Source organism: Oryx dammah, unplaced genomic scaffold (assembly GCF_014754425.2).
Source record: "Oryx dammah isolate SB20612 unplaced genomic scaffold, SCBI_Odam_1.1 HiC_scaffold_26, whole genome shotgun sequence".
In the NCBI taxonomy this organism is placed as follows: domain Eukaryota; kingdom Metazoa; phylum Chordata; class Mammalia; order Artiodactyla; family Bovidae; genus Oryx; species Oryx dammah.
Window position 1 is genome coordinate 90,574,786 of NW_024070210.1, and position 24,750 is coordinate 90,599,535.

Consider the following 24,750-nt stretch of genomic DNA (forward strand, 5'->3'; position numbering starts at 1 on the left):
ACTTTTCCTATTTGGAACCAGTCTGTTGTTCCATGTCCAGTTCTAACTGGTGCTTCCTGACCTGCATACAGATTTCTCAAGAGGCAGGTCAGGTGGTCTGGTATTCCCGTCTCTTGAAGAATTTTCCACAGTTTATTGTGATCCACACAATCAAGGCTTTGGCATAGTCAATAAAGCAGAAATAGATGTTTTTCTGGAACTCTCTTGCTTTTTCGATGATCCAGCGGATGTTGGCAATTTGATCTCTGGTTCCTCTGCCTTTTCTAAAACCAGCTTGAACATCTGGAAGTTCATGGTTCACGTATTGCTGAAGCCTGGCTTAAAGAATTTTGAGCATTACTTTACTAGCATGTGAGATGAGTGCAATTGTGCGGTAGTTTGAGCATTCTTTGGCATTGCCTGTCTTTGGAATTGGAATGAAAACTGACCTTTTCCAGTCCTGTGGCCACTGCTGAGTTTTCCAAATTTGCTGGCATATTGAGTGCAGCACTTTCACAGCATCATCTTTCAGGATTTGAAATAGCTCAGCTGGACTTCCATCACCTCCACTAGCTTTGTTCATAATGATGCTTCGTAAGGCCCACTTGACTTCACATTCCAGGATGTCTGGCTCTAGGTGAGTGGTCACACCATCGTGATTATCTGGGTCATGAAGCTCTTTTTTGTACAGTTCTTCTGTGTATTCTTGCCACTCTTCTTAATATCTTCTGCTTCTGTTAGGTCCCTACCACTTCTGTCCTTTATTGAGCCCATCTTTGCAAGAAATGTTCCCTTGGTATCTCTAATTTTCTTGAAGAGATATCTAGTCTTTCCTGTTCTGTTGTTTCCCTCTATTTCTTTGCATTGATTGCTGAGGAAGGCTTTCTTATCTCTCCTTGCTATTCTTTGGAACTCTGCATTTAGAGGTTTATATCTTTCCTTTCCTCCTTTGCTTTTCGCTTCCCTTCTTTTCACAGCTATTTGTAAAGCCTCCTCAGACAGCCATTCTGCTTTTTTGCATTTCTTTTCCATGGGGATGGTCTTGATTCCTGTCTCCTGTACAATGTCACAAACCTCCGTCCATAGTTCATCAGGCACTCTATCAGATCTAGGCTCTTAAATCTATTTCTCACTTCCACTGTATATAGCAAATCATAGAACAGAATCAGATACATCCAAGGCAGTCTTATTGGTTTTTATTAATAGCTGAAGAAATTAAGGGTTTCAAAGCAGCCACATCAATCCAAGAATGTTTAGAAAGAAGCATGAACTCTTTTCTAATACAACGAGTAGTCATTTATTCCAGTGATCTTACATCTTCAGGCTTGAGTCTTCAGAGTAGGTATTACCAGGAGAAAATATAGTTCTCAATCTAGGAGACCCTGACAGGGTCTGGAAAATCTCTTTTTCTTTATTAGACCTTTTCGTGCTCAGTCGCTTACTCATGTCCAACTCTTTGTGACCCCATGAACTGTAGCCCACCAGGCATTTCTGTCCATGGGATTTTCCAGGCAAGAATACTGGAGTGAGTGGCCATTTCAAGACCACTGCTCCCTAACCTTACTGACTGGAGACATTTAGGTGAATCCAGCTTAGAGCAGGGGAGAAGGCAATGGCACCCCACTCCAGTACTCTTGCCTGGAGAATCCCGTGGACGGAGGAGCCTGGTGGGCCGCCATCTATAGGGTCGCTAAGAGTCGGACACGACTGAAGTGACTTAGCAGCAGCAGCAGCAGCCTAGAGCAGAATGGAGAGAGCCTGGTGCCAATCCCTCTTGGCCTCCCCATTGGTCTGAATGCTTCTTAGTGGTGGAAATGAGTCAGAAAAGAGGGAACAACTCTGGAACTCTTGACAGCAGGACTCTGAGCTTTGAATGTTTACTGATGTGGTCCCATAGGAATGATTTTCTAAGGAGAAATGTAAAGGAATAACAAAGTCCCTATAACTGAAATGTCCCTTAGCAGTGTTTTTTCAATATGTGGTTTTCAATTAATGGTCATAAAATCAATTTAAAAAGCCTTAACCAGCATATTTTATTAATTAAATAGGACAGAAAGGAATGGAATTTAAAAATACCAGAATGGATTACATTTTATTTCAATGGTTGTATATGTGCCTTACCGGGTCATTATATAAATTGTGTTTCTTATTAAGGGCCATTTCCAAAAAGCTTGAAAGTTACTTTCCTATAGCACTTTGTACTTGTCTGGATGCTACACCATTTATGACAGCTCATATCTCATCTTTTTTACCAGCCTGTGAAGTTTTTAAAGTAGGACTATTGTCCAAATTATTTTTTCTTGGCCACAGTGATTTCCTTAATACTGTGTACCTGGTGGGTTGCTCAGTAACCCAGTTTAAGATTTATTTGTTATTCATTTTGCTTCCAAGTTCTAAATGCATACTTTTAAAAAATGGTCAAGTGTTATTTATAATTGTTTTGTTCAGTTCCTGTCAATCTTGACATATAAGCTGCCATTTGTATAAGCATTGCCATTTAACCATCTTTTCCTTCGTTTTGGAACTGTGGCCCAAGCCTAGAGGAAGTCACTATAAATGGTTTCCATCGAGGCTACTGTGCAGACTTGGACTTCTGTTTTTCGAAGAGCTCTCTCAGCTGCTGCTCCGTTGTGGCTTCCTTCTGCTGCATAAGCTCGGCTGTTCCTTTGGTCACTCCCCAGGCATCCGGCTTTGACATGGAAGGGTTGTACGGCCTGCCCGAGGCTATCTGAAGATTCTCCCAGTATTCCTTCCTGGCCCTGGGTGAACAAAACACACAGAAACCGTGAGGGTCTGTCTCTAGGCTGTGAGCTAGAACCCTGCCATCTTTGGACTCTTGAGAGTGTGTCTTCTGAAACACATTATCTTTTCTTTTTCCCCAGAATCTGTAGGTCTAAAATTACTTTGAACTCCTTCTTTTCATATACACGTAGGTTCAAAAGCTAAGGATTTAGAACAAGGACACTTGCTAAGTTACCTCGCCTCCCCATCCTCACATTCTGGCTCTACCTCCTGAGCCACCTAGGCCCACATTTGCTGCTCTTCCCAAAGCCAGTGCTGCTTCTGCACCCCTCAACCCAGAGATCCCGCCTCTGCCTCCTTTCTATTTCCATCAGCTCCTAGTTCCAGGCCTTGCCAGGTCTGGTCTCTTGCAGAAAAGACTTCCTCATAGGTTTCCCTCATAGGTCTCCAGGCTACTGAAACTTGCTAATCGAACTTGGTCTCAGACCCTTCAGACTCCTCACTGCCATGGGATAAGGTAATCCAGACCTCATGAGTGTGAACAGAGGCCACCTCCCGTCCAGATGTGTGTCTCCTACCAAATTCTGAATCTGAGGTTCTCAAACTGCTAATGTCTCAGCATACCATTCTCTCAGCACTCCCACCCAGTGCTTCCCTCTAGGCTATTCTCCTACCTGGCAAAGTAATTCGTCCTTCAGAACTCAGCTCAGACACTAGCTCCATGGGAAATTCTTCACCAGCCCTCCCGCTTTTTCCCCTGGTGGCCGTTAGTGTGGACCCCCAGCACCTGTATACATCTTCATCCTTAACTTACCATGTCAGCTGAACTTAGCTATTTATCTCTCTGCCTACTAGACTATTACCTCCCTTGGAGACAGGCCTGTGCCTTGTCCAGCTTGTTCCTTCGGCATCTACAACAGTGTCCGACACAGTTTTGTTGAACCAACATTGATCAAATAGAGTGAAACTGCTGCCTCTGCTTGGGGGGCAGTTTCTACCCACTTCCTTCTTCTGTGGAAATCTACCTAGCTCTTTAAAATCTAGCCCCAAAGTCCCTTCTTCTACATCATCTATTAGGTAGAGATAGTTATTCTCTTCGTTGCTCCTTTTTTATCCATGCCTCTACTTAAGTAGATAACTACAGTATAATACATCAGCTTTCTTCTCCATTTCCCCCAGTAGACTGTGAGAGGCTCTAAGCCAGGGACTGCAGCCTTTCATTCCTATATTCCTAGTACCCTGCACACTGCCTGATGTGAAAATCTATTTGTTTATTGTTCCTCATCCCCCATGGAATGTAAGCTCTGAGAGCAAAGACCTTTTTAAATCTCATTCACCACTGTCTTCCCAGCTCCAACGATCGTGCTTGGCACAGAATAAGCAATTAATATTTGTACTTGAATCTTAACAACTGATTCACTGTTAGCGTCCACCACATAGATGGTGCTTTCCAAGAGTGTGAAATCACAGTTTGTTGCAACTTACATTATTTATATTCTATATTCTTAAAGCTTTCTCCAGAAATCACTCCATAAAGCTAAAGTTATAAATATTTCTGTGAGAGAATTTGAAGAGGCTAAGTGATTCTTTGTCATTACACTGCAAATTGGCGGTACTTTTTGTAATGACCTCACTTGGATGTATTCATTTGTGTGAGTTTGGTTTGGCAAATAGAGTTTAAGGTTCTTACCTGGCTCTAATCCAGGGTTTGGTGTGCATATCCAAACCACTTCCCCAGCTGCCATGTTTTTCTGAAGCCAGTGGCAAAAATCCCCTCTCTGGAGCCAGCTCCTCTGCAATTGCTCTGATGTGGTAGGGTTCAAATCCACAGCACCCGCCTATGTACCTGACCCCCAGGTTGTAGGCCTCTCTGGCATACTTTTGAATATCCCATCTGGTTGCAACTCTGGGTTCCAGTCCTGTAATAAATGATGCTCTGCTTCAGTACAAATATTCAAAATAAATAGCTATAATAAATGTTATTTTCAGTAAATGAATTAGATAAGATCTTATATTTCTGAAAAGAAATATTCAGTTCCTGACTTCTAAAAATGATTAGCTACCTTGTATTGACATGCCCAGTTTAAACAGCTGTGACAGCAGGACTTCAAGATGGTTCCCAATGATCTCTGCCCTCTGATGGTCTCACCCTTGTGTGACCCTTCCTGAATTGTATCAGGTTGGTCTGTGAGACCAATAAAGTATGGTGGAAGGGGGATGGCTTGTGGCTTCTGAGGATAGATCATTAGAGACATTAGGGTTTCTGCCTCGTTCTCTCCTGGATCACTCATCCCAGGGGAAGCCAGCGGCCACACTGAGATGCTCAAGTATCACAGTGGAAAAAGCCCATAAGCCAAGAAACTGAGGGGCTCCAGTCAACAGATAGCAAAAAACTGACCCTGACTCCCAACAGCTGACTAAGAGGGCTTGAAAGTAGTTCAAGCTCTTTCAGATTGAAAGAGCTCCCATCAGGCCTTCAGATCACTATAACCCTAGAAAGAGTCTGGAGTGCAGCCTATTAAGAGACTCTGAGTTAAGCGCTCCCAAATTCATGACCCACAGCTACTATGAGATATAAAAAAGATTTGCTGTTTAAAGCCACTAAATTTTGCAATAATCTCTTCTACACCAGTAAAACCACAAATGCCTCGCCATTCTTCTTCGGTGGTTCTTCTAGACTGATGATTTTACAGGGTCCCTCTAGAATATGAGATAAGGACCCTAGAATGAAATAGTAGGCTGGCCAGGCCAGGCTCACCTCTGGCTTGATTCTCCAGGTAGACTCATGCCCACTTCCCACACAAGCTTTATCCCTCTTCTCAGACTGCAAGGGTTCACCCCACATCATCTGCTTTGGTCTGTTCATTCAAATCTGTTACACAGTAGCCCAGTGATGGCACCTTCCCCTCTGCCCCCCACCCCCTCAACTCAGATATAGCTAGAGTATTCAAGCAGCATTCAAAATAAGATAAAAGCATATTGGTGATAACTTGGCCTAACCTTATTTATCTGATGAGAAAATTCAGATCTGAATGAACTAAGGAACTTTGCTAAGGTTCTGCCACTAAGCAACAGAGCTAGAACCAGAAGCAGAGTCTTCACTGATCCCGCTCAGGAGGGCATTCTTCTTACCAAACTCCACGTGTGATGAATTGGTTGTCTACCTAGATGTTGACTCACCTTTGATTTTACCTTTAAATCAGAGATCTTTTTTGCTTGCTGGTCTTGTGTTTCCTAATGTCTAATTAAAAAGTTTTGGGGCTTCAGGGAGAGAACCAGGGCCAAGAGATGAGGAGATATGCTGCCATCATTTTACCATGATAAAGCTCTATGGCCAGAGGTTTATTGGAATTTGTCTAACATGAAGATCCTGAGATGATTCATAAAATGGCTTTCTTACCAAAGGGGAATTCTGGCAGGTCGATAAATCCCTGCTTGCCACAGTCGGGAGTGTGGTAGGCCAAGGGCTGACTCATCAGGTGGGCTTTCAGTCCCGCAGCCTCCAAGCCTTCTTTCATGAGCTTCACTGTTTGTAAGCTAATTGTGGGGTCAAAATGGCAGTTCACCCCCACAATGGAAGCTCCTGCAAGTAGAACAGTTTAGCTTTAGAGATTCACCAGATACCAGGAGGCCACCTCTGAGTCAGGGAGCTTTAATTTGGAATGGTGAGTAGAAGGACAGCATTTGGTCCCTGCAAACTTATCTCACCCTTGGGCAAGAATGACTAACAGGGAGCAAGTGCTTTCTCTGAAAAGTGCTCTGAAGAGTCTGATACAATTGAAGTGTCATTTATGAACACTTGGCTGTCCGTCTTTTTTTGGAAAAGAAACAAACAAACATTATTAGAGGGTTTTTTTTTTAAGATTTTTTTATGTTAACCATTTTTATTTATTTTTTAACATAAATTCATTTATTTTAATTGGAGGCTAATTACTTTATAATATTGTATTGGTTTTGCCATGCATCAACATGAATCCGCCACAGGTGTACACATGTTCCCCATCCTGAACCCCCCTCCCACCTCCCTTCCCATACCATCAAATTTTAATAGTCATATTTTTCAATCTTTGACATTACATTGCAAAGCACAATAATTTTTCACTACTCCCAGCTGCCCAGTGGCACCTGTGGTGACCATACCACTCATCTGAGGAATAAATCAATGTTCCCTTTCACCAGGCCGATTTAAAGCATTATTGAGTTTCTTGGGCATAACAGCAGAATGTAATTTAGGAAAAGGTTTTTCTGAAACTTTCATGTAAATGAAATCATACAGTATGTGTCCTTTTGTAACTGGCTTATTTCACTGAATACAATGTTTTCAAGGTTCATCCTTGTTGAAGCATGTGTCAGAATTTCATTCATGTTTATGGCTAAGTAATATTCCATTGCACGTGTGCACGCACACACACACACACACACACACACTGCATTTTGTTTATTCATTCATTAGTTGGACACTTGGGTTGTTTCCACATCCAAAAAGGACTTTTTTTTTTTTTTTAATGAACTCACAGCCTAGGATTTTACATCTTGGATATAGAGTTATCAAGAACAAGGAAAGGAAAGAATCTTTCTGGCTATAATGAGAGTGACACCACCATCTAGATTCCCAGAGCAGCAGAGCTGATGCTACGATCTCCAGTGTTCAGTCGCAGGCATCTTGGTAGTCCTTGCAGGCCTGGGCCTGCAGTTTGCTCTTCATTCTTGTTCCAGTCAGGCCTCATGACCCATCATTCCTCTGAATCAGTTTTTGTTAAGGGCACCGATGACCTCAATCTCGCCAAATCCAGTAGTCCCTTCACTGTCCTCATCTGATTCAACGTCTCAGCCACTTTCATCCAAGTGGCACGCTCTCCTTCAACTCCTTCAATACTCCCCTTTTCTTGGCTTCTGAGAACTTCCCTTGTTCTCTGAGTATTGCTCCTACCTCCCTGGCTGCTTTTTTTTAGAGTGCTATGTGCTAACCCCTCCTCAAGGCTGAACCTTTCAATCCTGCATTGTCATAGGATTCCACTGGGCCATCTTCTCTTCTGCATCTACACTTCCTTTTCTACCCCAGGCTCTCAATACCATCTACACTACATACACAACTCTCCCAAGCTGCTTTCTCTCTAACCCTGACCTTTCCATTGGATTCCAGGCTGGTATATTCAACACCTTACTGAACAGGGTCACTTGAATCTTGACTAGTTTCTTTTTTGAATATTCTGCAGTCAGAGTTTCTCTTTTCTTGACTTCATTACACTAATGAATTAATCATATGTCGGCTATTTGTTGGATGTCATTTAGGCACAAAGGTCCTTGTAAAGGGTTATGGAGAAATATAGGACACAAAAGATTTTATAATTTAGCACAGGGTTTCCAAAGTTTTGCTTGATGAAAATAAGGTTCTATGAACAATTACATTAGGAGTAGTCTATTTTTTTTTTTTTTACTGTAGCCCCTTCTTGGAGACTGCAAATATATATGAACATGTCAAAGGACTGAGAAGTTCTGCAGTCAAGAGACTGCTTCACTTGGTTTAAAACTGATTTTCTACCTCTGTGTAACTGCAGAACCCTATTAAGACTGTCACAGGTTAGAAAATGTCTTTTTGAGATTAAAAAAAAAATGTCATCTGAGGATACTACAAATGCGTGGTATAAATAGAAAGTGTTAAAGCTGCTGAGAGGAGGAAGTGATCACTTGGGGTAGGAGTGACTGTGTAAGGACACATCGAGGTTGGACTGACAACACTGGGAGATGGCCCTGACTGTGAGATGGATACCAGGAGCCTGTCTGTGCTGCGTGCTATGCTGGGCACAGGGCACTCAGTGCTGAGTCAAGCAGACGTAGTCTCTGCCCTCTCGGATTTTACAGTCTAGTGAGAGACCCAGACATTTAAGACATAAATGAGATATCTGGGTAAGTTCTATAAAGGATATAAACAGGGTACAGTAATGGCAAGCACTGTGGCCACTTACTCTGAATAGTCAGGTGAGGAAAGGATGAGACACAGGCCAAGAATCCCTGCCAGCTAACAACTGGGAGGATGAGGGCCTCCTCTGATCTTTTTGAAACATGTTAACTTGGCTTCTCCCCCCATTAAAAATTTTTTTTTAATTTTTGGCTGTACTGGGTCTTCATTGCTACATGCTGGCTTTCTCCAGTTGTGGCAAGGAGGGGCTACTCTTTGTTGCCAGCTTCTCATTTCAGGGGTGTCTCAGACAGTAAAGAATCTGCCTACAATGCAGGTTCCAACCCTGGGTTGGAAAGGTGCCCTGGAGACGGAATGGCAACGCACTCTAGTATTCTTGCCTGGAGAATCCCACGGACAGAGGGGCCTGGAGGGCTGCAGTCCATGGGGTCTCATCGAGTTGGACATGACTGAGCAGCTAAGGCTTTCTCATTGCTTGTTCTAAGTGCACGGGCTTCGGTAGTTGCGCCACGTGGGCTCAGCTGCTGCCGCTTGCAAGCTCTAGAGTGCAGGCTCTGTAGTTATGGCTCATGGGCTTAGCCGCTCTGCAGCATGTAGGATCTTCCCAGGACAGGGACCAAACTGGTGCCCCTTGCATTGCAAGGTGGATTCTTAATCACCAGACCACCAGGCATGCACTCTCCTCATTTTTTGTATTTATAATCAGAAATTCGGATTCTACAGTGTCATCCTAAACCTAGATAATTGTAATTATTAGTGACAAATATGAAGTAACTTTCATGACATAACAAAGAGCTGGATAAAGATGAGAAATTAAATTAAATTTTGATTGGCTAGATAAGACTAGCCAATAAAAATCTCTACTTCACAGAGTGAGTCAGACTCTTCCATACACACTGAGCTATTCCTCAGGTTTAAAATGAGGCAGCTTTGAAAACAGTCTGTGAATTTTCCCTAACTGAAATGAAACCCAATATTAGGGATGAAAATTATATAAAAAGATAAATTGAATACTCAATATTTCATATCAAAGGATTTTAAATTTTATAATACCAATTACAAAAGGTTAGGCATACCAGTAATTTATGGAAAATGGAAAAACTTTGGCAAAGAGGGCAACAGCCTTGAAAGATATTAATATCTAAAGACCTCAACTTGAGATAAATTTTAAATAAAACATAATTTGTCCTAATACTCTCTATGATTTACCAAAATTCTTCTCATTTCTAGGTATTAAACTTTCAGTGTATGTTTAGTTGCCTCTTTCAAAAAGCTGATGGGTGTACCTTTTTTGTTTTTTTTACACTTTTTCTTTTTGAGATGCAATAATGTATCAGCATTCTTAAGAAAGTAAATGACTGATTTTCCTGTAACAAAAATAGTATATAGTGATTCATAGATGGACCTGTGTTTGTATGTCATTTAAAAGACACACTAGTTGCAAACCAATCAAAATCTATCATCACCTGCTTTAACCAGGCGCACTGCACACTCTCCAGGGGCCACGCTGTGCAAGTCTCCCTCTGGGCCGATGCACATAGTTGCCGCCACTGGTTTCCCTGATGCTTTCAAGGCTTCAACTGCCCATACAGCCTCTTCAACATGTTCAAAATACTGAAATAAGTTAAAATCAAAGTACTTTTAATTTTGTTTCTCCCCAAATAATTTGAAAACTTATCCTATTGCATATTAACCTAATTATCCCCAGATGAGTGTTTCTTAAACTCTGAGTTGTGATTCATTAGCATTTAAAAAACAGAATAGAATGGTGATTTCTGTGAATTGCAGTCCAAAGGTTTGAAGAATGCTATATTACATCAACTGAATCACATTTAGTTGAAGCCCTAAATTGGAAGAAGTTTTTGAGACTGAATATTACTGGTACTTGTCATGACTGGTACCTAACCCCAACTGGTCCTCATGAGAGTAAAGGCAGATAAAATGTACGAAGTATACTCGTCTCATCTTTGATAGTATCAATTTACCTCTGCGATCAAGAAGTCCACGTTCTTCTTCATGAAGACCTCCAACTGTTGCTGAAAGACTTTTTTGACTTCAGTTTCACTCTTGCAGCTAAGGTACGAAGGTGTCTGGCTCACGCCCCCTGCTACCAAAGCATCTCCTTCATCAGCCACTTGCCGGGCAATGTCACAAGCGGCTTCATTGACTTTCTGCCCCTGAAAAGGGTGAATATACACTATGGTTACATTTTCATGTGAAATTGAAGCAAAATTGTTATTCAACTGTCTACAAATCAGTTGTATGTTACAACAGTGATTTTATTTCAGAAAATGACAGTGATGGAGTAGTTAAGTGCTTTACTGAGTTGAACAATTTGTAGTAACAACACGGTCAATAACAGTGATGAGAAAAATAAATCTTACGATGGTATTTAGGGGATATTACATTATACCAAAGATCTGTGAGAGGGTAAAAAAGGATCTGGTATCTTCTGGGACTTCTCTGGTGGTCTAGTGGTTGACTCTGTACTTCCACTGCAGGGGCCCTGAGTTCAATCCCTGATCAAAGAACTAAAATCCCACATGCCACAACATGCGGCCAAAATAAGTAAATCAATAAAAGGATCTGATATCTTCCAAAGCTTAAACTGCAGTTGGAAGAATACCTAGCAAATAGCGGTGGTGGTGATGATTTGCTTTTTTGATTAATAAGAATAAACTCAATTAAAATGACTACAGAATTCATGACTTTTTGTCGTTATATATTTTCTCAATTAACAGATAAATGTATCACAAGTAAGGTCTTTATGAAGTATTTAGACCTTAAAAACTGACTCTTGTCCTCAAAATATCACACAGACGCATGGATTTTAGAATTCCTTTTTCATTTTAGAGATGAAGTTGTTGATTTGATGGGATAGGTAAATGGTTTGCCCAACATCACCCAGTTAATTGTAGCTCAGCTAGGAATATTCTAGATTCGATGCCATATATGACCTTTCTCCTATACTGTCACATTAAAAAACTGTAAAGATCTAAGAGTTGGTAAGGACACTCACTCAAAAACTTAGTCAAAAGACTTGGAAAATCATTAATAGTTGAATAGTTCTTTGATCTGCTTCATTAAATGCCTTTCTGTTAATCTGGGGGACTCTAGCTAAGACCTAAGAATATTATTCACACATACCTCGTTTCTGTTTTGTTTAAAACAAAACAAAACTCTAACAAGGCTCAACATTTTTTTCTATGGGAGCTTTGTTGATGACGCATGTGCCTGAGACACAGTATGGTGCTACTCACGGATATTTTCTCTGCAACATAGTTCCCCCTGTTCTCCAGCTTGTCTTCACTGGCATAGAAGGTGAAGGTCTGCATGACATTCGAGCCAGCTCTGAGGAACTCTCGATGAAGTTGGCGAACTGGGAGATTGAAAGACATTCTTTGCTATCAGTTTATCAGCCTGTGATGCTTTCAGAAGGCTCTTAGATAAACAATGAAAATATGTGCTTAAATTCCTGGTTGCCTGGCATTTGCTCATCCTGGGGGCTAATGAGAGATGGATATGGAGTCTCTTTCTAGGAGCAAGAGATTCTCTCTGCCAGCAGTGTGGGGTGAAGGGAAGAGGGAGGTCCCACAGAGAAGGAATCATCTCAGCAATTGTGCTAGGCAAAGAACATGGGGAAGGGCATTCCCTAGAGAGGGAACAGCCCAAGCAAAGTCAAGGAGGCAGGAACAGTCTTGGCCTTTGGGGGAATGACAAGCAGCCTGAATGGCCGGGGCTGAGGGTATGCTGGAGAAGTGGTGGGAGACAGACTTGGAGAGGTGGGCTGCCAGACAGTGCAAATGGCCTTGCACATCATCCCAGGGAGTCTAGGCTCCAGACCATAGGTACTGGGGAAACATCAGCAGTTTTAAAGCAATTGATTAATACGATTAGCTCAGTGTTTTTGAGAAATAATTCTGATAGCAGAGTTGGAGCAAGGTTACCAAGCTAGGTCCACAGATGAATACCATGTGGCAAAGCTTTCACAGCTGCAGGAAATATAGTGGGATGTTTTTTGTTTTCCATTTAATCAAATGTATGCAATTTAAAGAGTTATCCATTATCCTTTGCTCTAAAATAGTGGTCCTAAACTCTGGCTGCCCATTATATAGGCCCGCAAACTTTTAAAAAATTATGAATGTTAGGGTCAAATCCATGTATATTCTAATTTAATTGGTTCAGGGTAGGGCACAGGCAATTTTTTGGAAAGGTTTCCCAACTGATTCTTACTTTCAGTTTTGTTGAGCATCACCATTCCAAGAGAGCAGAAGAATGTTCCTTTTATAAAACAATAGTGAGACTTGGTGTTTTGTTTTTGTCAAGAGAAATGACTGGGCAGAGTAAGAAATCAGCAGTTGTATTTTGGACACTAAAATTTATTTCTAAATTTCAGAGGCCTATAAAATCCACAGGTTTGGGAGCAACCACATTAGCGTCTAAAAAATTACTAGGACACTGGTGTTCTTAGTCCTTCAGGGGCTAAGACTGGAGATTAGTCTGGCAGCTTTGCAGCCTAGATGCCTAGTAGAGTGCCAAGAACATAGGAAGCATTTTTGTTTGTGTTTGTTTATAAATGGACTTAAAGGTGAGGCGAAAAAAAAAAAAAAAAACCACCTGTAATGTATTTCAGAAAATTGATTCCTAAGTTTGAAGTCAAATCTTTGCTTTTAAAATCGTGGAAACTTTAGTTCTCAGTGGGAACTTGAAAACATTCATAAATTAGGGAGTTTCAAAGTTGTTTTAATTCGCAACAGAACCAACTGAAAACCCTTACATAGAGTAATCGGAAAAACACAGTGGTGTGACTGGAGTAGGGGAGAAGGGACTACAGACTTGGTTCCTGTTCTCCATGACAGAATGGCTTATGGTGGTCCTTTGATGGATTTCCAGAGACTGTACAACACAAAACGAAAACCCTGGAGTAGTGTGCAAATTGTTTGCATGTACAAACATTTTATGATTCTCAGAGGGTCTATAAGTTTTATCAGATTTTTCCAGAGGGCAGTGATTCAGAAAGGTGAAGACAACTTTCACTTTTAATTGATTTGATTATTCCTTCATGCTTCTTAAAAAAGGAGAGCTTCTCCAAGTGTGACCTTACTAGGTTCACCTGGGAACAATTAAATATTCAGATTCTTCAAACCCTTCCAGACCCAAATTCATTTCCAAATACAATGCTAATTCCACTGAGTGCAAGAACCACAACTTTTGGCATAAACTTTAGTAGGAGAATTAGTCTGGTGATTTCTGGATATCCATTCAATATCTATTTTCTGTTTCCTCTCATCGTAAAACCCTTGAGTCTTTATCCTGTAACCAGTAATATAGGATGTGACTGGTTCCTACGACAATGATACAACCTATACTAATTATATTCATTTTATAGCTTTAAACTCTCCATTATACTAGTCTCATTTTAGCATCATAAGTGAGAGTCACTCAGTCCTGTCCGACTCTTTGTGACCCCATGGACTATATAGTCCATGGATTTCTCCAGGCCAGAATACTGGAGTGGGTAGCCTTTCCCTTCTCCAGGGGGTCTTCCCAACCCAGGGATCGAACCCAGATCTCCGACATTGCAGGCAGATTCTTTACCAGCTGAGCCACAAGGGAAGCCCAAATATTACAAAGTAAGTATTATACTTGACATACAATGTAATATACAATAGTATATAAGTATATATGTGTGTATACATGTATATGCATATATATATATGATCATATATGTACATGATCCAGATATATATGTATAGAACATTGCTTTTACCTAGTAAATTTTCTTGAGAAAGGTGATTCTTTGGAATTCCACAGCTAACTCTAAAAAGTCAAAAAAAATTTTGCAATATTTCTTCACTGGGATAATAAATTTGTAGCAAAAGCACTTGGGAGCAAAGTGACTTGAACTAATGTGAGGATATTTATAACTGTATCCCATTTAGAGTGAGTAGTCATATATATTTATGCAAAAAGAGTATTAATGTGTTTGATGTGGGTTGGGGGAGTACTTTAGACCCTAAACAGAGTGTTACACAATATATAGCATATGTAATGTATCAACTGTCTAAAATCCCCTCAAATTCTGGCATTTGGCCCCACAAGGGCTTGGATAAGAGATGGTAGATCTGTAGCGTAACTTTCCTTTCCTCACTGCCTACAGCCACCAAAAGTCAAGCCCAGGCACCAATCCTTCAAAAATGTTTCGGGTGTCGTTCAGTTTGCAGGGAAACTTATCAGAATCTGTATGAATTCCAGCTATCACCCAGTCAAAATTAGAGAAGCACCTGCAGAAAGCAAGCTCGTTTGCATAAAACAGCATGACACAGAGCATTCTCTCATTTAGAGCATGAGTGTGTGTGTGCGTGCACAGTTGCCTCAGTTGTGTCTGATTCTTGGCAACCCCATGGACTGTAGCCCGCCAGGCACCTCTGTCCATGGGATTCTCCAGGCAAGAAGACTGGAGTGGGTTGCCGTGCCCTCCTCCAGGGGGTCTTCCCGACCCAGGGATCAAACCCGGGTCTCTTATGTCTTCTGCATTGCCAGGTGGGTTCTTTACCACTAGCGCCACCTGGTTTTAAACACCTTTCACCCCTCCCCTCTTTGAACAGGTTAAATGCTGAGCAGCTGCTGCTGCTCAGTCACTTCAGTCGTGTCCGACTCTGTGCGACCCCAATCTGAGGTCCTGTGAAATGTTTCTATGAGGATGCATTATAAGCAGGAGATTTGTTTTTTCTGATGCATCCTGGAGTTGCCCTGGGGCTGACAGAGTTTGAACTAGGCAGTGGCAGACTTGAATATATGGGATGTCATTCTGTAGCAGAAAGGATTAAATCTAATAACTCAGAACTATGGAGTTTTCATTAATTCTTGGAAAAGCAGGCAGCTCCCGGAAGAAAAAGTAGAGCAAACGCTCAATACATTTAAATAAGCTTAAAATATTCAAGACACAAATGGCCAAGAGATCAACCGTGCTGTTTCTGCATTAATAAAATCAAAGGAAATCAGAGCAATTTCTCTTGAGCTCCTCTAATGTGTAACTTTAAAAAAGAAAATGTGACTCACAAAATTGAAACTTGCAGTTTAAACAAGAGTCTTATTTTGTTTTCAAGGCAGAGTTTGGGCAAAGGTAGTTTATTGTTAATGTCAGTTTGGCCCAAGAAATATTTCATTCTGAGTTTACCTCAGCACTCAAACCTTAAGAAACAAAACATGGATATATTAGAAATCCTCCATCTGAGGTCTTAATTACTCCACTGTAATTTCTTTCACCACTTTCATCACTTTCTTACTCCCTTTAATTCAATGCTTCTGAAAGTGGGGTTCACCTTGCCATTATTTGGGGTCAGTTCAGTCACTAAGTCGTGTCCGACTCTTTGTGACCTCATGAATTGCAGCACTCCAGGCCTCCCTGTCCATCACCAACTCCTGGAGTTCACTCGCATCCGTCGAGTCAGTGATGCCATCCAGCCATCTCATCCTCTGTCGTCCCCTTCTCCTCCTGCCCCCAACCCCTCCCAGCATCAGAGTCTTTTCCAATGAGTCAGCTCTTCACATGAGGTGGCCAAAGTACTGGAGTTTCAGCCTCAGCATCATTCCCTCCAAAGAAATTCCAGAGCTGATCTTCTTCAGAATGGACTGGTTGGATTTGGGGTCAGGTATTATAAATATGTAGGTTCCTGGACCCCCTCAAAACCTGATGAAACCAAATTTCTATAAATGGGGGTTAGGAATCTATAATTTTTTTTTAACAAACTCCACTGGTGAATCTAAAATTTAAGATCTGCTACTGGTTTAGCTTCCCAAGCCGCCTCATTTCATTTTTTTTTTTTAATGGTAGAGCACACAGTATTATTTCTACCTTTATTTGGACATATAAAAGTTGTGTACATTTGCTAGGTTTCATAGTGTGACTATAGCTCTTTTACTTTTGATACTTTTTAGGGACTGTGTGAACTGAACACATTTCTGTACTTCTCTAGCAGAAATAGATGAATACAACCAAGAAATAGACTGTTCAATCGCTAAGTCGTGTCTGACTCTTTATGACCCCACAGACTGTAGCAAGCCTGTCCTTCACACTCACCCAGAGTTTGCTCAAACTCATGTCCATTGAGTCAGTGATACCACCCAACCGTCTCCAAGAAATACATTAATACAGCCAAAAATATTAACAAGATAAGAAACAACTCGGTCAAGTGAATAATAACAATAGTTAATACTTGTCGTGTATAACATGCACAGACACTATTTTAAATACTGCACATATAATTTGTTTAATCCTCATAACAAATTCATGAGGTAGATGTCAGTATTATCTCAGTTTATACACAAGGAAGCTATGTAATTTCCCCGAGGCCATACAACCTAGTGCTTGTGTCAGGATTTGATCCAGTTAGTGTGGGTCTAGAGTCTGTACTGGGTCTGAAAGCTGTACTGTCTCCAACTATGTTCTTCATTAGTTTCCATCCTTCATTTCTGAATTCACGGAAACATGCTCTCCTTTACCATAAAAAAACAACTGTTTATTATCTTATACAATATTCACAGGAACTCTGGCTTCCTCTGAAAGATTCAGATTCTTTCCAAGTGTTGATTGCTGATGACTTACAACTGAGACCCTCCTTAGGAAGTGCCTTAGCCCAAAGCGGGAGGGGAGATCAAGCTTGTATGTAGGGCTTGGTCTATTCACAGAGGGAGAGCACAAACTAGCCCCCTTGCCTCCATCTGGGGCAACTCTGAGGGGCCTGTCCAACTCTGAAGCCCCCTGAGGGGTTGGCTGGGACCTCTGTTGCAACTCATCACAGTTGAACTCTTTCTGCTGCTCAATCCTGCTTCCCTTGCTCCCTTAGAGGTACTGTTTCTTGAAAATACTTCCTAGTAGAACTCTTGAGCACAAATCTCTGCTTCATAATGTGTTTCCTGACTGGTCTGACCTGCAAGAGCTGAAGCCACAACCAGCCACAGGAAATTACTCTTCAAACATTGTTCTGGAGTCAGATCCCTTTCTGGCCAGCTAAAACACCCACCCATTTAGAGTTTTCAACCAGAAAAGTATTTTATTGCCAAAAGTTAAGAACTGATTAGGAAGAAATGGGACTTGAGACCTGGAATAAAGACATAGTTGGATTAACCCATCAACCTCGAAAGCCCCACATCCCCCTGAACTCTCTGGGCCTGTAGAAGTGGCCCATTTCCTCCCCTTTTAAAGATTTATCCTTCTCTGTTGCTTAAGGATGATACAGAGGCCCTGAAGACAACATTTATTCCTTTCAGGCTGAATCCTACCTCCCTTCCTAGCCAAAAAGATTTGTGATCAAGAAGATAAAGTGAGAATAAGGTTTGTGGATACAGGTGCAGCATAGGTAGATGGTTGCATTTAAATAGGGTGGAGCTAGAATACAATTAATTCAACTAGTTGGCAAATATATAATGGAAGAGGGCTTATCTGAAAGATGGTGACTGATGCTGTGTCATGGAACTTAAAGGGGGTTAAGGAAGGAAGGTGGACTTATGGGGAAGAATGGCTAAAACTCACTAAAATAGAGATGAAGGACAGAGTTGTGATGAGATTGAAGAATAGGAGTACTAGAAAGAATGAGCAGAAAAGATAGGAGGGGGCATGGTAAGAGAATGTAGTGCTTGTCCTTGAGATTTCAGAGGTGGACAGCTATTGATGATGGCAAGGCCTAGGAGTGGGTTGCTGAAGTGAGGAAGGAAGAAAGTTTTGTTGGAGAGGAAATCAGGGTACTAATAGGAAGAGTGCTGGATGAATTACATGTATGGATGTTGGAGTCATCTAGAGTGTTGGAGGAGGTAGGTAGGGGCAGAGGAGAAGGAAGAGAGCCAGGCTCTAGACTCATCTAGAGCAAGGAGCAGGGAGCAAGAGGTAGACACAGGTGACAGAAATAAGGAGGGGCCATTGGTATTTACCCAATAGGTGAATCCATATTTACATACCGGCACAGTGCCCAGCAGGCAATTATAAATTCTTGGAAATCATAGCATGGAGGCATCTGCTTGATGGCATGTTCCTAGACGTGGGTCAACACAGTGGTCTTTTACGAGAGCTTAAAATAGAGCTGTGCACCAACCTGCTTCTGGGTGTTCCACAGCAGCTTCTGGGGTCCAGGGCCCTGCCTTCACGTAGCCCCTCTTCTCCAGTGCAAAGACAAACCCTCCATCTCCAATGATGACCTCTCCAGAGTTTAGCCGTTCTAGGATGCCCTAAAGTTATGGGGGGTCAGGGAGGAAGAAAATGGATAAAGGAATTATTTGAATTTTAAATACAATTTTCTACTCATTTCTACAATAGAACTTTTGCTCTCATATTGTTGGGAAGTATGATTTCTTTAAAATTCTCAGAAAATATTGTTGAAAAGTATGATTTCTTTAAAATTCTCAGAAAATACGTATGTATTTTATTCAGAAATTTGTGACTATAAGGCAAACCATCAGAATGCTCATATAATGCAAGCTTGTGTTTCCATGTGTATGTGCCAGGGATGGGGGTTTTTCAGAACACACTAAATAGTATTTGAAGGATATTGTGGGAGGATGTTATGTTTGAATAAATATCTTCAGAAAGATTAAATGAAAAGGTTTTGTTGTAAAGCCTCAAATGAATACTTAAGCACACATTCTTAAAATGGTGACTGTTAGTCTTTCTCCTTTTTCTATCAATAAACAAAAGAGAGGATTATATTTTATAAAGAAGTTGAAGTGGCATATGACAGTACGAAGGCGTTTTGAGACTGAAAAGTTAAAATATATCTGGTGAAAACAGAAGGCAGAAGATACCACCACAAAGATGGCCAAATCAATTAAAGACGAATGTCTTTGGGGCTAAAATTCAGTTTCCATAACAGCAGCTGCATTATGCTGTCCAGAAAGTTGTAAGTATGCACGGCCTGCTCTCTGCGAGTGAGAGAACTGGGAAGATACCAGTAAATATTTGTAAACTGATTTCCAGTCTGACTTGCATACCTATTATATTTACTGTACATGCAATCATTACCCTGGTGTTAGAACAGCAACTTTAAACGTAATATTTTTAAAGTGATTTGTGAATTAGTAATATCCTTGTAGAATCATTTTATTTCAAAATATCATAAATTTAAAAGTAAAAGGTTACTCTGATTTTGTGTGTGTGTGTGTGCTAAGTAGCTTCAGTTGTGTCTGACTCTTTGTGACCCCGTGGACTGTAGCCCGCCAGGCCCTTCTGCCCGTGGGACTCTCCAGGCAAGAACACTGGCGTGGGTGGCCACGCCCTCCTCCAGGGCATCTCCCCGACCAGGGATAGAACCTGTGTCTCCTGCAGCTCCCGTGTTGCAGGTGGATTCCTTAACACTGAGCCACCAGGGAAACCTCTCTCTGATTTTACAAACGAAGAATTAAAGTCCAGAGTCTCTGAGTAATTTACACAGTCTCCCAGGTCAGCCCCTAGAGGGCTCACTGATTCTTTTACCCTCAAATAGTAAAGCTGAAGCTCCAGTACTTTGGCCACCTCATGCGAAGAGTTGACTCATTGGCAAAGACTCTGATGCTGGGAGGGATTGGGGGCAGGAGGAGAAGGGGACGACCGAGGATGAGATGGCTGGATGGCATCACCGACTCAATGGACGCGAGTCTGAGTGAACTCCGGGAGTTGGTGATGGACAGGGAGGCCTGGCGTGCTGCAATTCATGGGGTTGCAAAGAGTTGGACACGACTGAGCGACTGAACTGAGTATCTAGATTTGATTTTAAATGGGAAAGAGGAGAGTGGGACAGCCCTGAAAAGATAATGTAAAGTAATAACCTGGAATGTACATATCTACTGTGTTCCATTTATTGCCATTAATGGTTAACAAATGCTGATATAACGAGCGTTACAAAATCTGTGAGAGGCATTCCTAAGAATTTGAATGGCATCTTGAGTCCTTATCGCCTTCTGCCCCTCCCCATGTGAACTCAACAGCTGGTGCTCAGAGAAAAGAAACATCTGATATTTTTACTTTAAAGCAGTAAAACAGGAGGATTGTGCTATCTATTCTTCTTCTTTTTTTAATTGTGAAGTAATTTTACAATTGCTTCACAATGTTCTGTTAGTTTCTGCTGCACAGCAAAGTGAATCAGTTATATGTATATATACATCTGCTCTTTTAAATTTCTTTCCCATTTAGGTCACCACAGATCGTTGGGTAGAGTGTCCTGTGCTAAACAGGAGGTTCTCATTAATTATCTATTTTATACACAGTAGTGTACATATGTCAGTCCCAATCTCCCAGTTCATCCCACCCCACATCTCCCTCCTTGGTAACCATAAGTTTGTTCTCTATATCTGTGACTCTCTTTCTGCTTTGCCAATATGTTTATCTGTACCATTTTCCTGGATTCCACATATATGTGTTTTCTATTCTTGAGTATCTTTTCCAGATAGAAAAAATTCAAGTGTTAAGTCTATGAGATAATAACTACAAAGTATAGTTGTATCACATGCAATTTTGAAATCCAAATACCTGTCTTGATTACAATGTGTCTAAATATCACATCTTAGAACTACAACTTTGATCATTATGATCCAATTAATAAGAAAAATGGATATATTGCTAATTAGTACAGTTGTATAAAAATATGAACAACAGTCAAATATATGAGATATGACTGGCTACTAATTTTCATTTGGGTGAAATAATTCATATTTTGTTCAGTTACCTAGAAACTCTCACTGAACTCTTGTGTGTGTTCTCAGACTTTAGTGCCACAATATCTTGATGTTCAGCATAACTAACAATCTGATATTTGGTGGCAAAGTGGCTAGTGGTGATTCAATTACCATGCTGTAGATTAATTTATTGAACAATTTCATCAGGAAAAACACTTGGATTCTACCGCATTTTAATTTTAAAATTTTATTTATTTATTTTTAATTGGAGGATAATTACAGTGTTGTGGGGGTTTGGATGAACCCAGAGCCTGTTATGCTTTCCTGGTGGCTCAGATGGTAAAGAATCTCCCTGCAATGCAGGAGACCCATGTTCCGTCCCTGGGTTGGGAAGATCCCCTGGAGAAGGGAATGGCTACCCACTCCAGTATTCTTGCCTGGAGAATCCCACGGACAGAGCAGCCTGGAGGGCTACATCCATGGGGTTCACAAAGAGTCAGACTTGGCTGAGTGACCAAGCACGTGTGAAGCACAGAGCCTGGTATACAGAGTGAAGTGAGTTGGAAAGAAAAAACAAGCATTGTTTGTTAATACATCTATATGGAATCTAGAAAAATGGTACTGATGAGCCTATCTGCAGGATGGGAATGGACATGCACACGTGTAGAATGGACTTGTCTACTGCATTTTTAAATCACTTGAACTTCATTCAGACTTTTCTGTTCCTTTTTTTGTTTTAAAATGGAATGTGCTGTGAGAAATTGCTCAAGACATTTTTTGTGAAAAGGTGTTGCAAAGCAATGTGTTTAATATCAGACTGTTGCAATGAATTTGTTTAGACAATAAACTAGCAGAATATACATCAAAATGTAGCAGACACTGCTGTTAGTATTGCTCATAGTTGTTTATAATGAACAAGTGTTAGCTTTGTAACATATTTTAATTTTAATCAGAAGTGTAGACATAGTATTGTTCATATTTTAACACTGACATAGGCATGGAAACCAGGTTACCAAAGAAATTTTTTCTTTTCCTTTTATATCCATCTTGCTAAAGTAATCCTTTAAAACATTTCATTTTGTGAGTTTGAGTTTGGGGAGTGGATTAGAATTTATGGCAATGCAAATGGGGCCACAGCAAAAATATTTTAAAAATCTCTATGGGAATCATCCTTTCCAGCCATACAGTATTTTAGTAGATGTAGGGATTGGCAAAAAATCTCCCCCTAATTGAACAGGTGACAGTCTATAAGCAATTGCCATCTCAACATCTTAAATCCTTGGACTTCTTGGCATTTAAAGTTTTTAGTTGAATTAATTTTTGTTTTCCCTTATGTGGAAGTGTTCTTGAGGTGGGGTCATCCCTTTAGAAACTAGGTACAACCCATTTCTAGAGGGATGGCTGGCAATGAATTTGTCCTCAGGGGTATAGTTGGTCCACCCTGTCTCCTTCCCTGCCATTCCCTGGCCTCTGCCAGGCATGGGGCCGGGTGCTCTGACACCCAAGAGGCGAAGATACTCCTTCCTCCTTCCGTCCTCAACCCGCTTCCAACTGTAACCTTATTATCAGTCCATCCTCCCATCCATCCACCCCTTCCCTCCCCCCTCCCCGAAGGCCCACAGTCTGGAGGGAAAGAAACAGTGGTCCCAAGGGAAAGGTGGACATCTTACTGAGTTTTTATTTTAAAAACTCAGCAGTCATTTCTCAATATCTTCGGGCCATTGTGCTTAATCTTTCTTAAACAGTCTTTTCGAGGCCTGCACGGCACACTGTTGTGTGATTTCTAAATCCAAACTGCCCGTGAAAACTTACCATCATCCAACCAATGCCAGAGCCTTAGGACTGGTGAGAACCTTGCGGGGTGGGGTCCCCAAGACGAAACGGTCGCAGCCTAGGCTCGCGCCTTCTCTCGCTAGGGGCTAGGGGAGCCGAGGGGTGTGCGCAGACTCAGAGGAATCCAAGACGCGCAGCAGGCGACCCCAAGTCCCACCGCCGGAGGGGAGAGAAGTCTCACCTGTGGGTCTAGGAGCCGCATCTTGGGGGAGTCTCTGGTCTTGGGGTGCGGGACTCAAGAGTTTCAGGGGTGCCCTGGAGTTGGGAGTCACATAGCTCTAGAGGGTGCTGTGGTCAGGGGACAGGGGTCGGGGCTCAGAGGCGCCTTAGTGTTCCCAAGCAGCAGTTCGGGGGGGCCCTCTGCTCTCTCCAGGCTGGGGGTGGGGGTGGGGTTGGGGGCCCTCTGCTCTCTCTGGGCTGGGGTGTGGGGCTGGCCGATCTAAACCCAGAGCACCCTTGGGTCCCCCGCACACTCACCTTCTTGGCATTTTTGCCCCCAGCTGGTGCCATCTTCCTGGTGTCCCAGACTGCACCTAACACGGATGAGGATGGACGAGACGACAGAACGCTTCCCCCTGCGAAGCCTGGAGCCGTGGCCGGGTTCTTTATACCCGTTGCTCCGGGTGTGGGTTTCCCCAGCCTCTGAGCGGTCCAACAAAGGCCTTGGGCGGGGAACACGCCCACCAGCCCTTTATCCTTGCCCGTTGCTGCTTGGGAACTTGTATTAGGAGTTGGTGATCGAAATTGTTCTCCCAAATGGGGGAAATTATCCAGAAGTAAAATAAGAAAAATATAAATAAACAATGAGGTTGCCACTTGCTCAGGTTTCAGACCTATCTGAGCTCAGCCCTTTTTTTCCCCTCACAGGTCCTCAAACTCAATTGATTTCTCCCTTGCCTGGGATCATGCCCCATTAGTCATGCACCTTCAGTCGCTAGGCCAGACCCCCAAGAATTCCATCCAATGCCCAAATATTTGTCAAAGGCCAAAGATACAAGATTATTGAATGAGGATTTTTGAATGACTATAAAATGTGACCTCCAGTGTGCTACACACCCAGTGGTTATGTATCTGAACAAAATATGACATTTTCCGATACTAACTCTGCATTTGTGTGTGTGTGTTCAGAATGAACTTTGCCCTTATATCCAAACATGCCTTACAGTTTCTAATGATATCTTTGCAATATTTGACGAGGACAAACACTTGATGTTTATATATGATAGTGGAAATGTACTTTATAGACTTAAAAATTCAGTGTGAAAATTGTGTTTAAAAATGAAAAGCATTAGAGAAACTGGAGGAGAACAGAAATGTTAACAGTAGTTATCTGTTGATAGTAGAGTTAGGTCTTGCTTTTATTTCATTCATTATGCTTTACTGTATTTGCCAAAATTTTACAATGGGAACATACTTTAAAATAATGAAAATATTACTTTAAAAAGTGTATAACATGACAATACTTAGCATAAAGAACAACTAAAAAGTCTGAAATAGAGTTCAGAAACTTTTACCTAAATACATAAAAGGTTTGTATGTGGAACAACACCTCTATTTGAACAAATGGAAAAAGGGAAATTACTGTAGTAAATGATGATTTAATACAAATAAAATGATGTACACAAGATAAAACT

At 41.5% G+C, this 24,750-nt stretch overlaps 1 protein-coding gene and 1 long non-coding RNA gene across 2 annotated transcripts; one reads left to right on the plus strand and one right to left on the minus strand.

The window, feature by feature from the left end:
- Positions 1-2,039: 2,039 nt before the first annotated feature.
- On the minus strand, positions 2,040-23,955 carry BHMT (betaine--homocysteine S-methyltransferase). Its single transcript, XM_040225902.1, has 8 exons — positions 23,594-23,955; positions 18,733-18,865; positions 11,902-12,020; positions 10,627-10,818; positions 10,108-10,255; positions 6,122-6,304; positions 4,412-4,640; positions 2,040-2,738 (listed from the first exon to the last, which is right to left on the minus strand). Exons 1-8 carry the CDS (start codon positions 23,624-23,626, stop codon positions 2,552-2,554), a joined length of 1,224 nt encoding a protein of 407 aa, XP_040081836.1. The 5' UTR covers positions 23,627-23,955; the 3' UTR covers positions 2,040-2,551.
- On the plus strand, positions 22,988-24,750 carry LOC120852577. Its single transcript, XR_005718589.1, has 2 exons — positions 22,988-23,128; positions 23,617-24,750. It is a non-coding gene; the product is annotated as an uncharacterized LOC120852577 (long non-coding RNA).

Bases quoted from the DNA above. Each gene is read 5' to 3' on its own strand.
- BHMT (XM_040225902.1), bottom strand. From the start codon at position 23,626: ATGGCACCAGCTGGGGGCAAAAATGCCAAGAAG. The intron at 18,866-23,593 runs GTGAGTGTGCGG...CCATAACTTTAG, and splicing joins GGGGCAAAAATGCCAAGAAG to GGCATCCTAGAACGGCTAAA. The intron at 10,819-11,901 runs GTGAGTAGCACC...CACCCTTTTCAG, and splicing joins ATGTTGCAGAGAAAATATCC to GGGCAGAAAGTCAATGAAGC.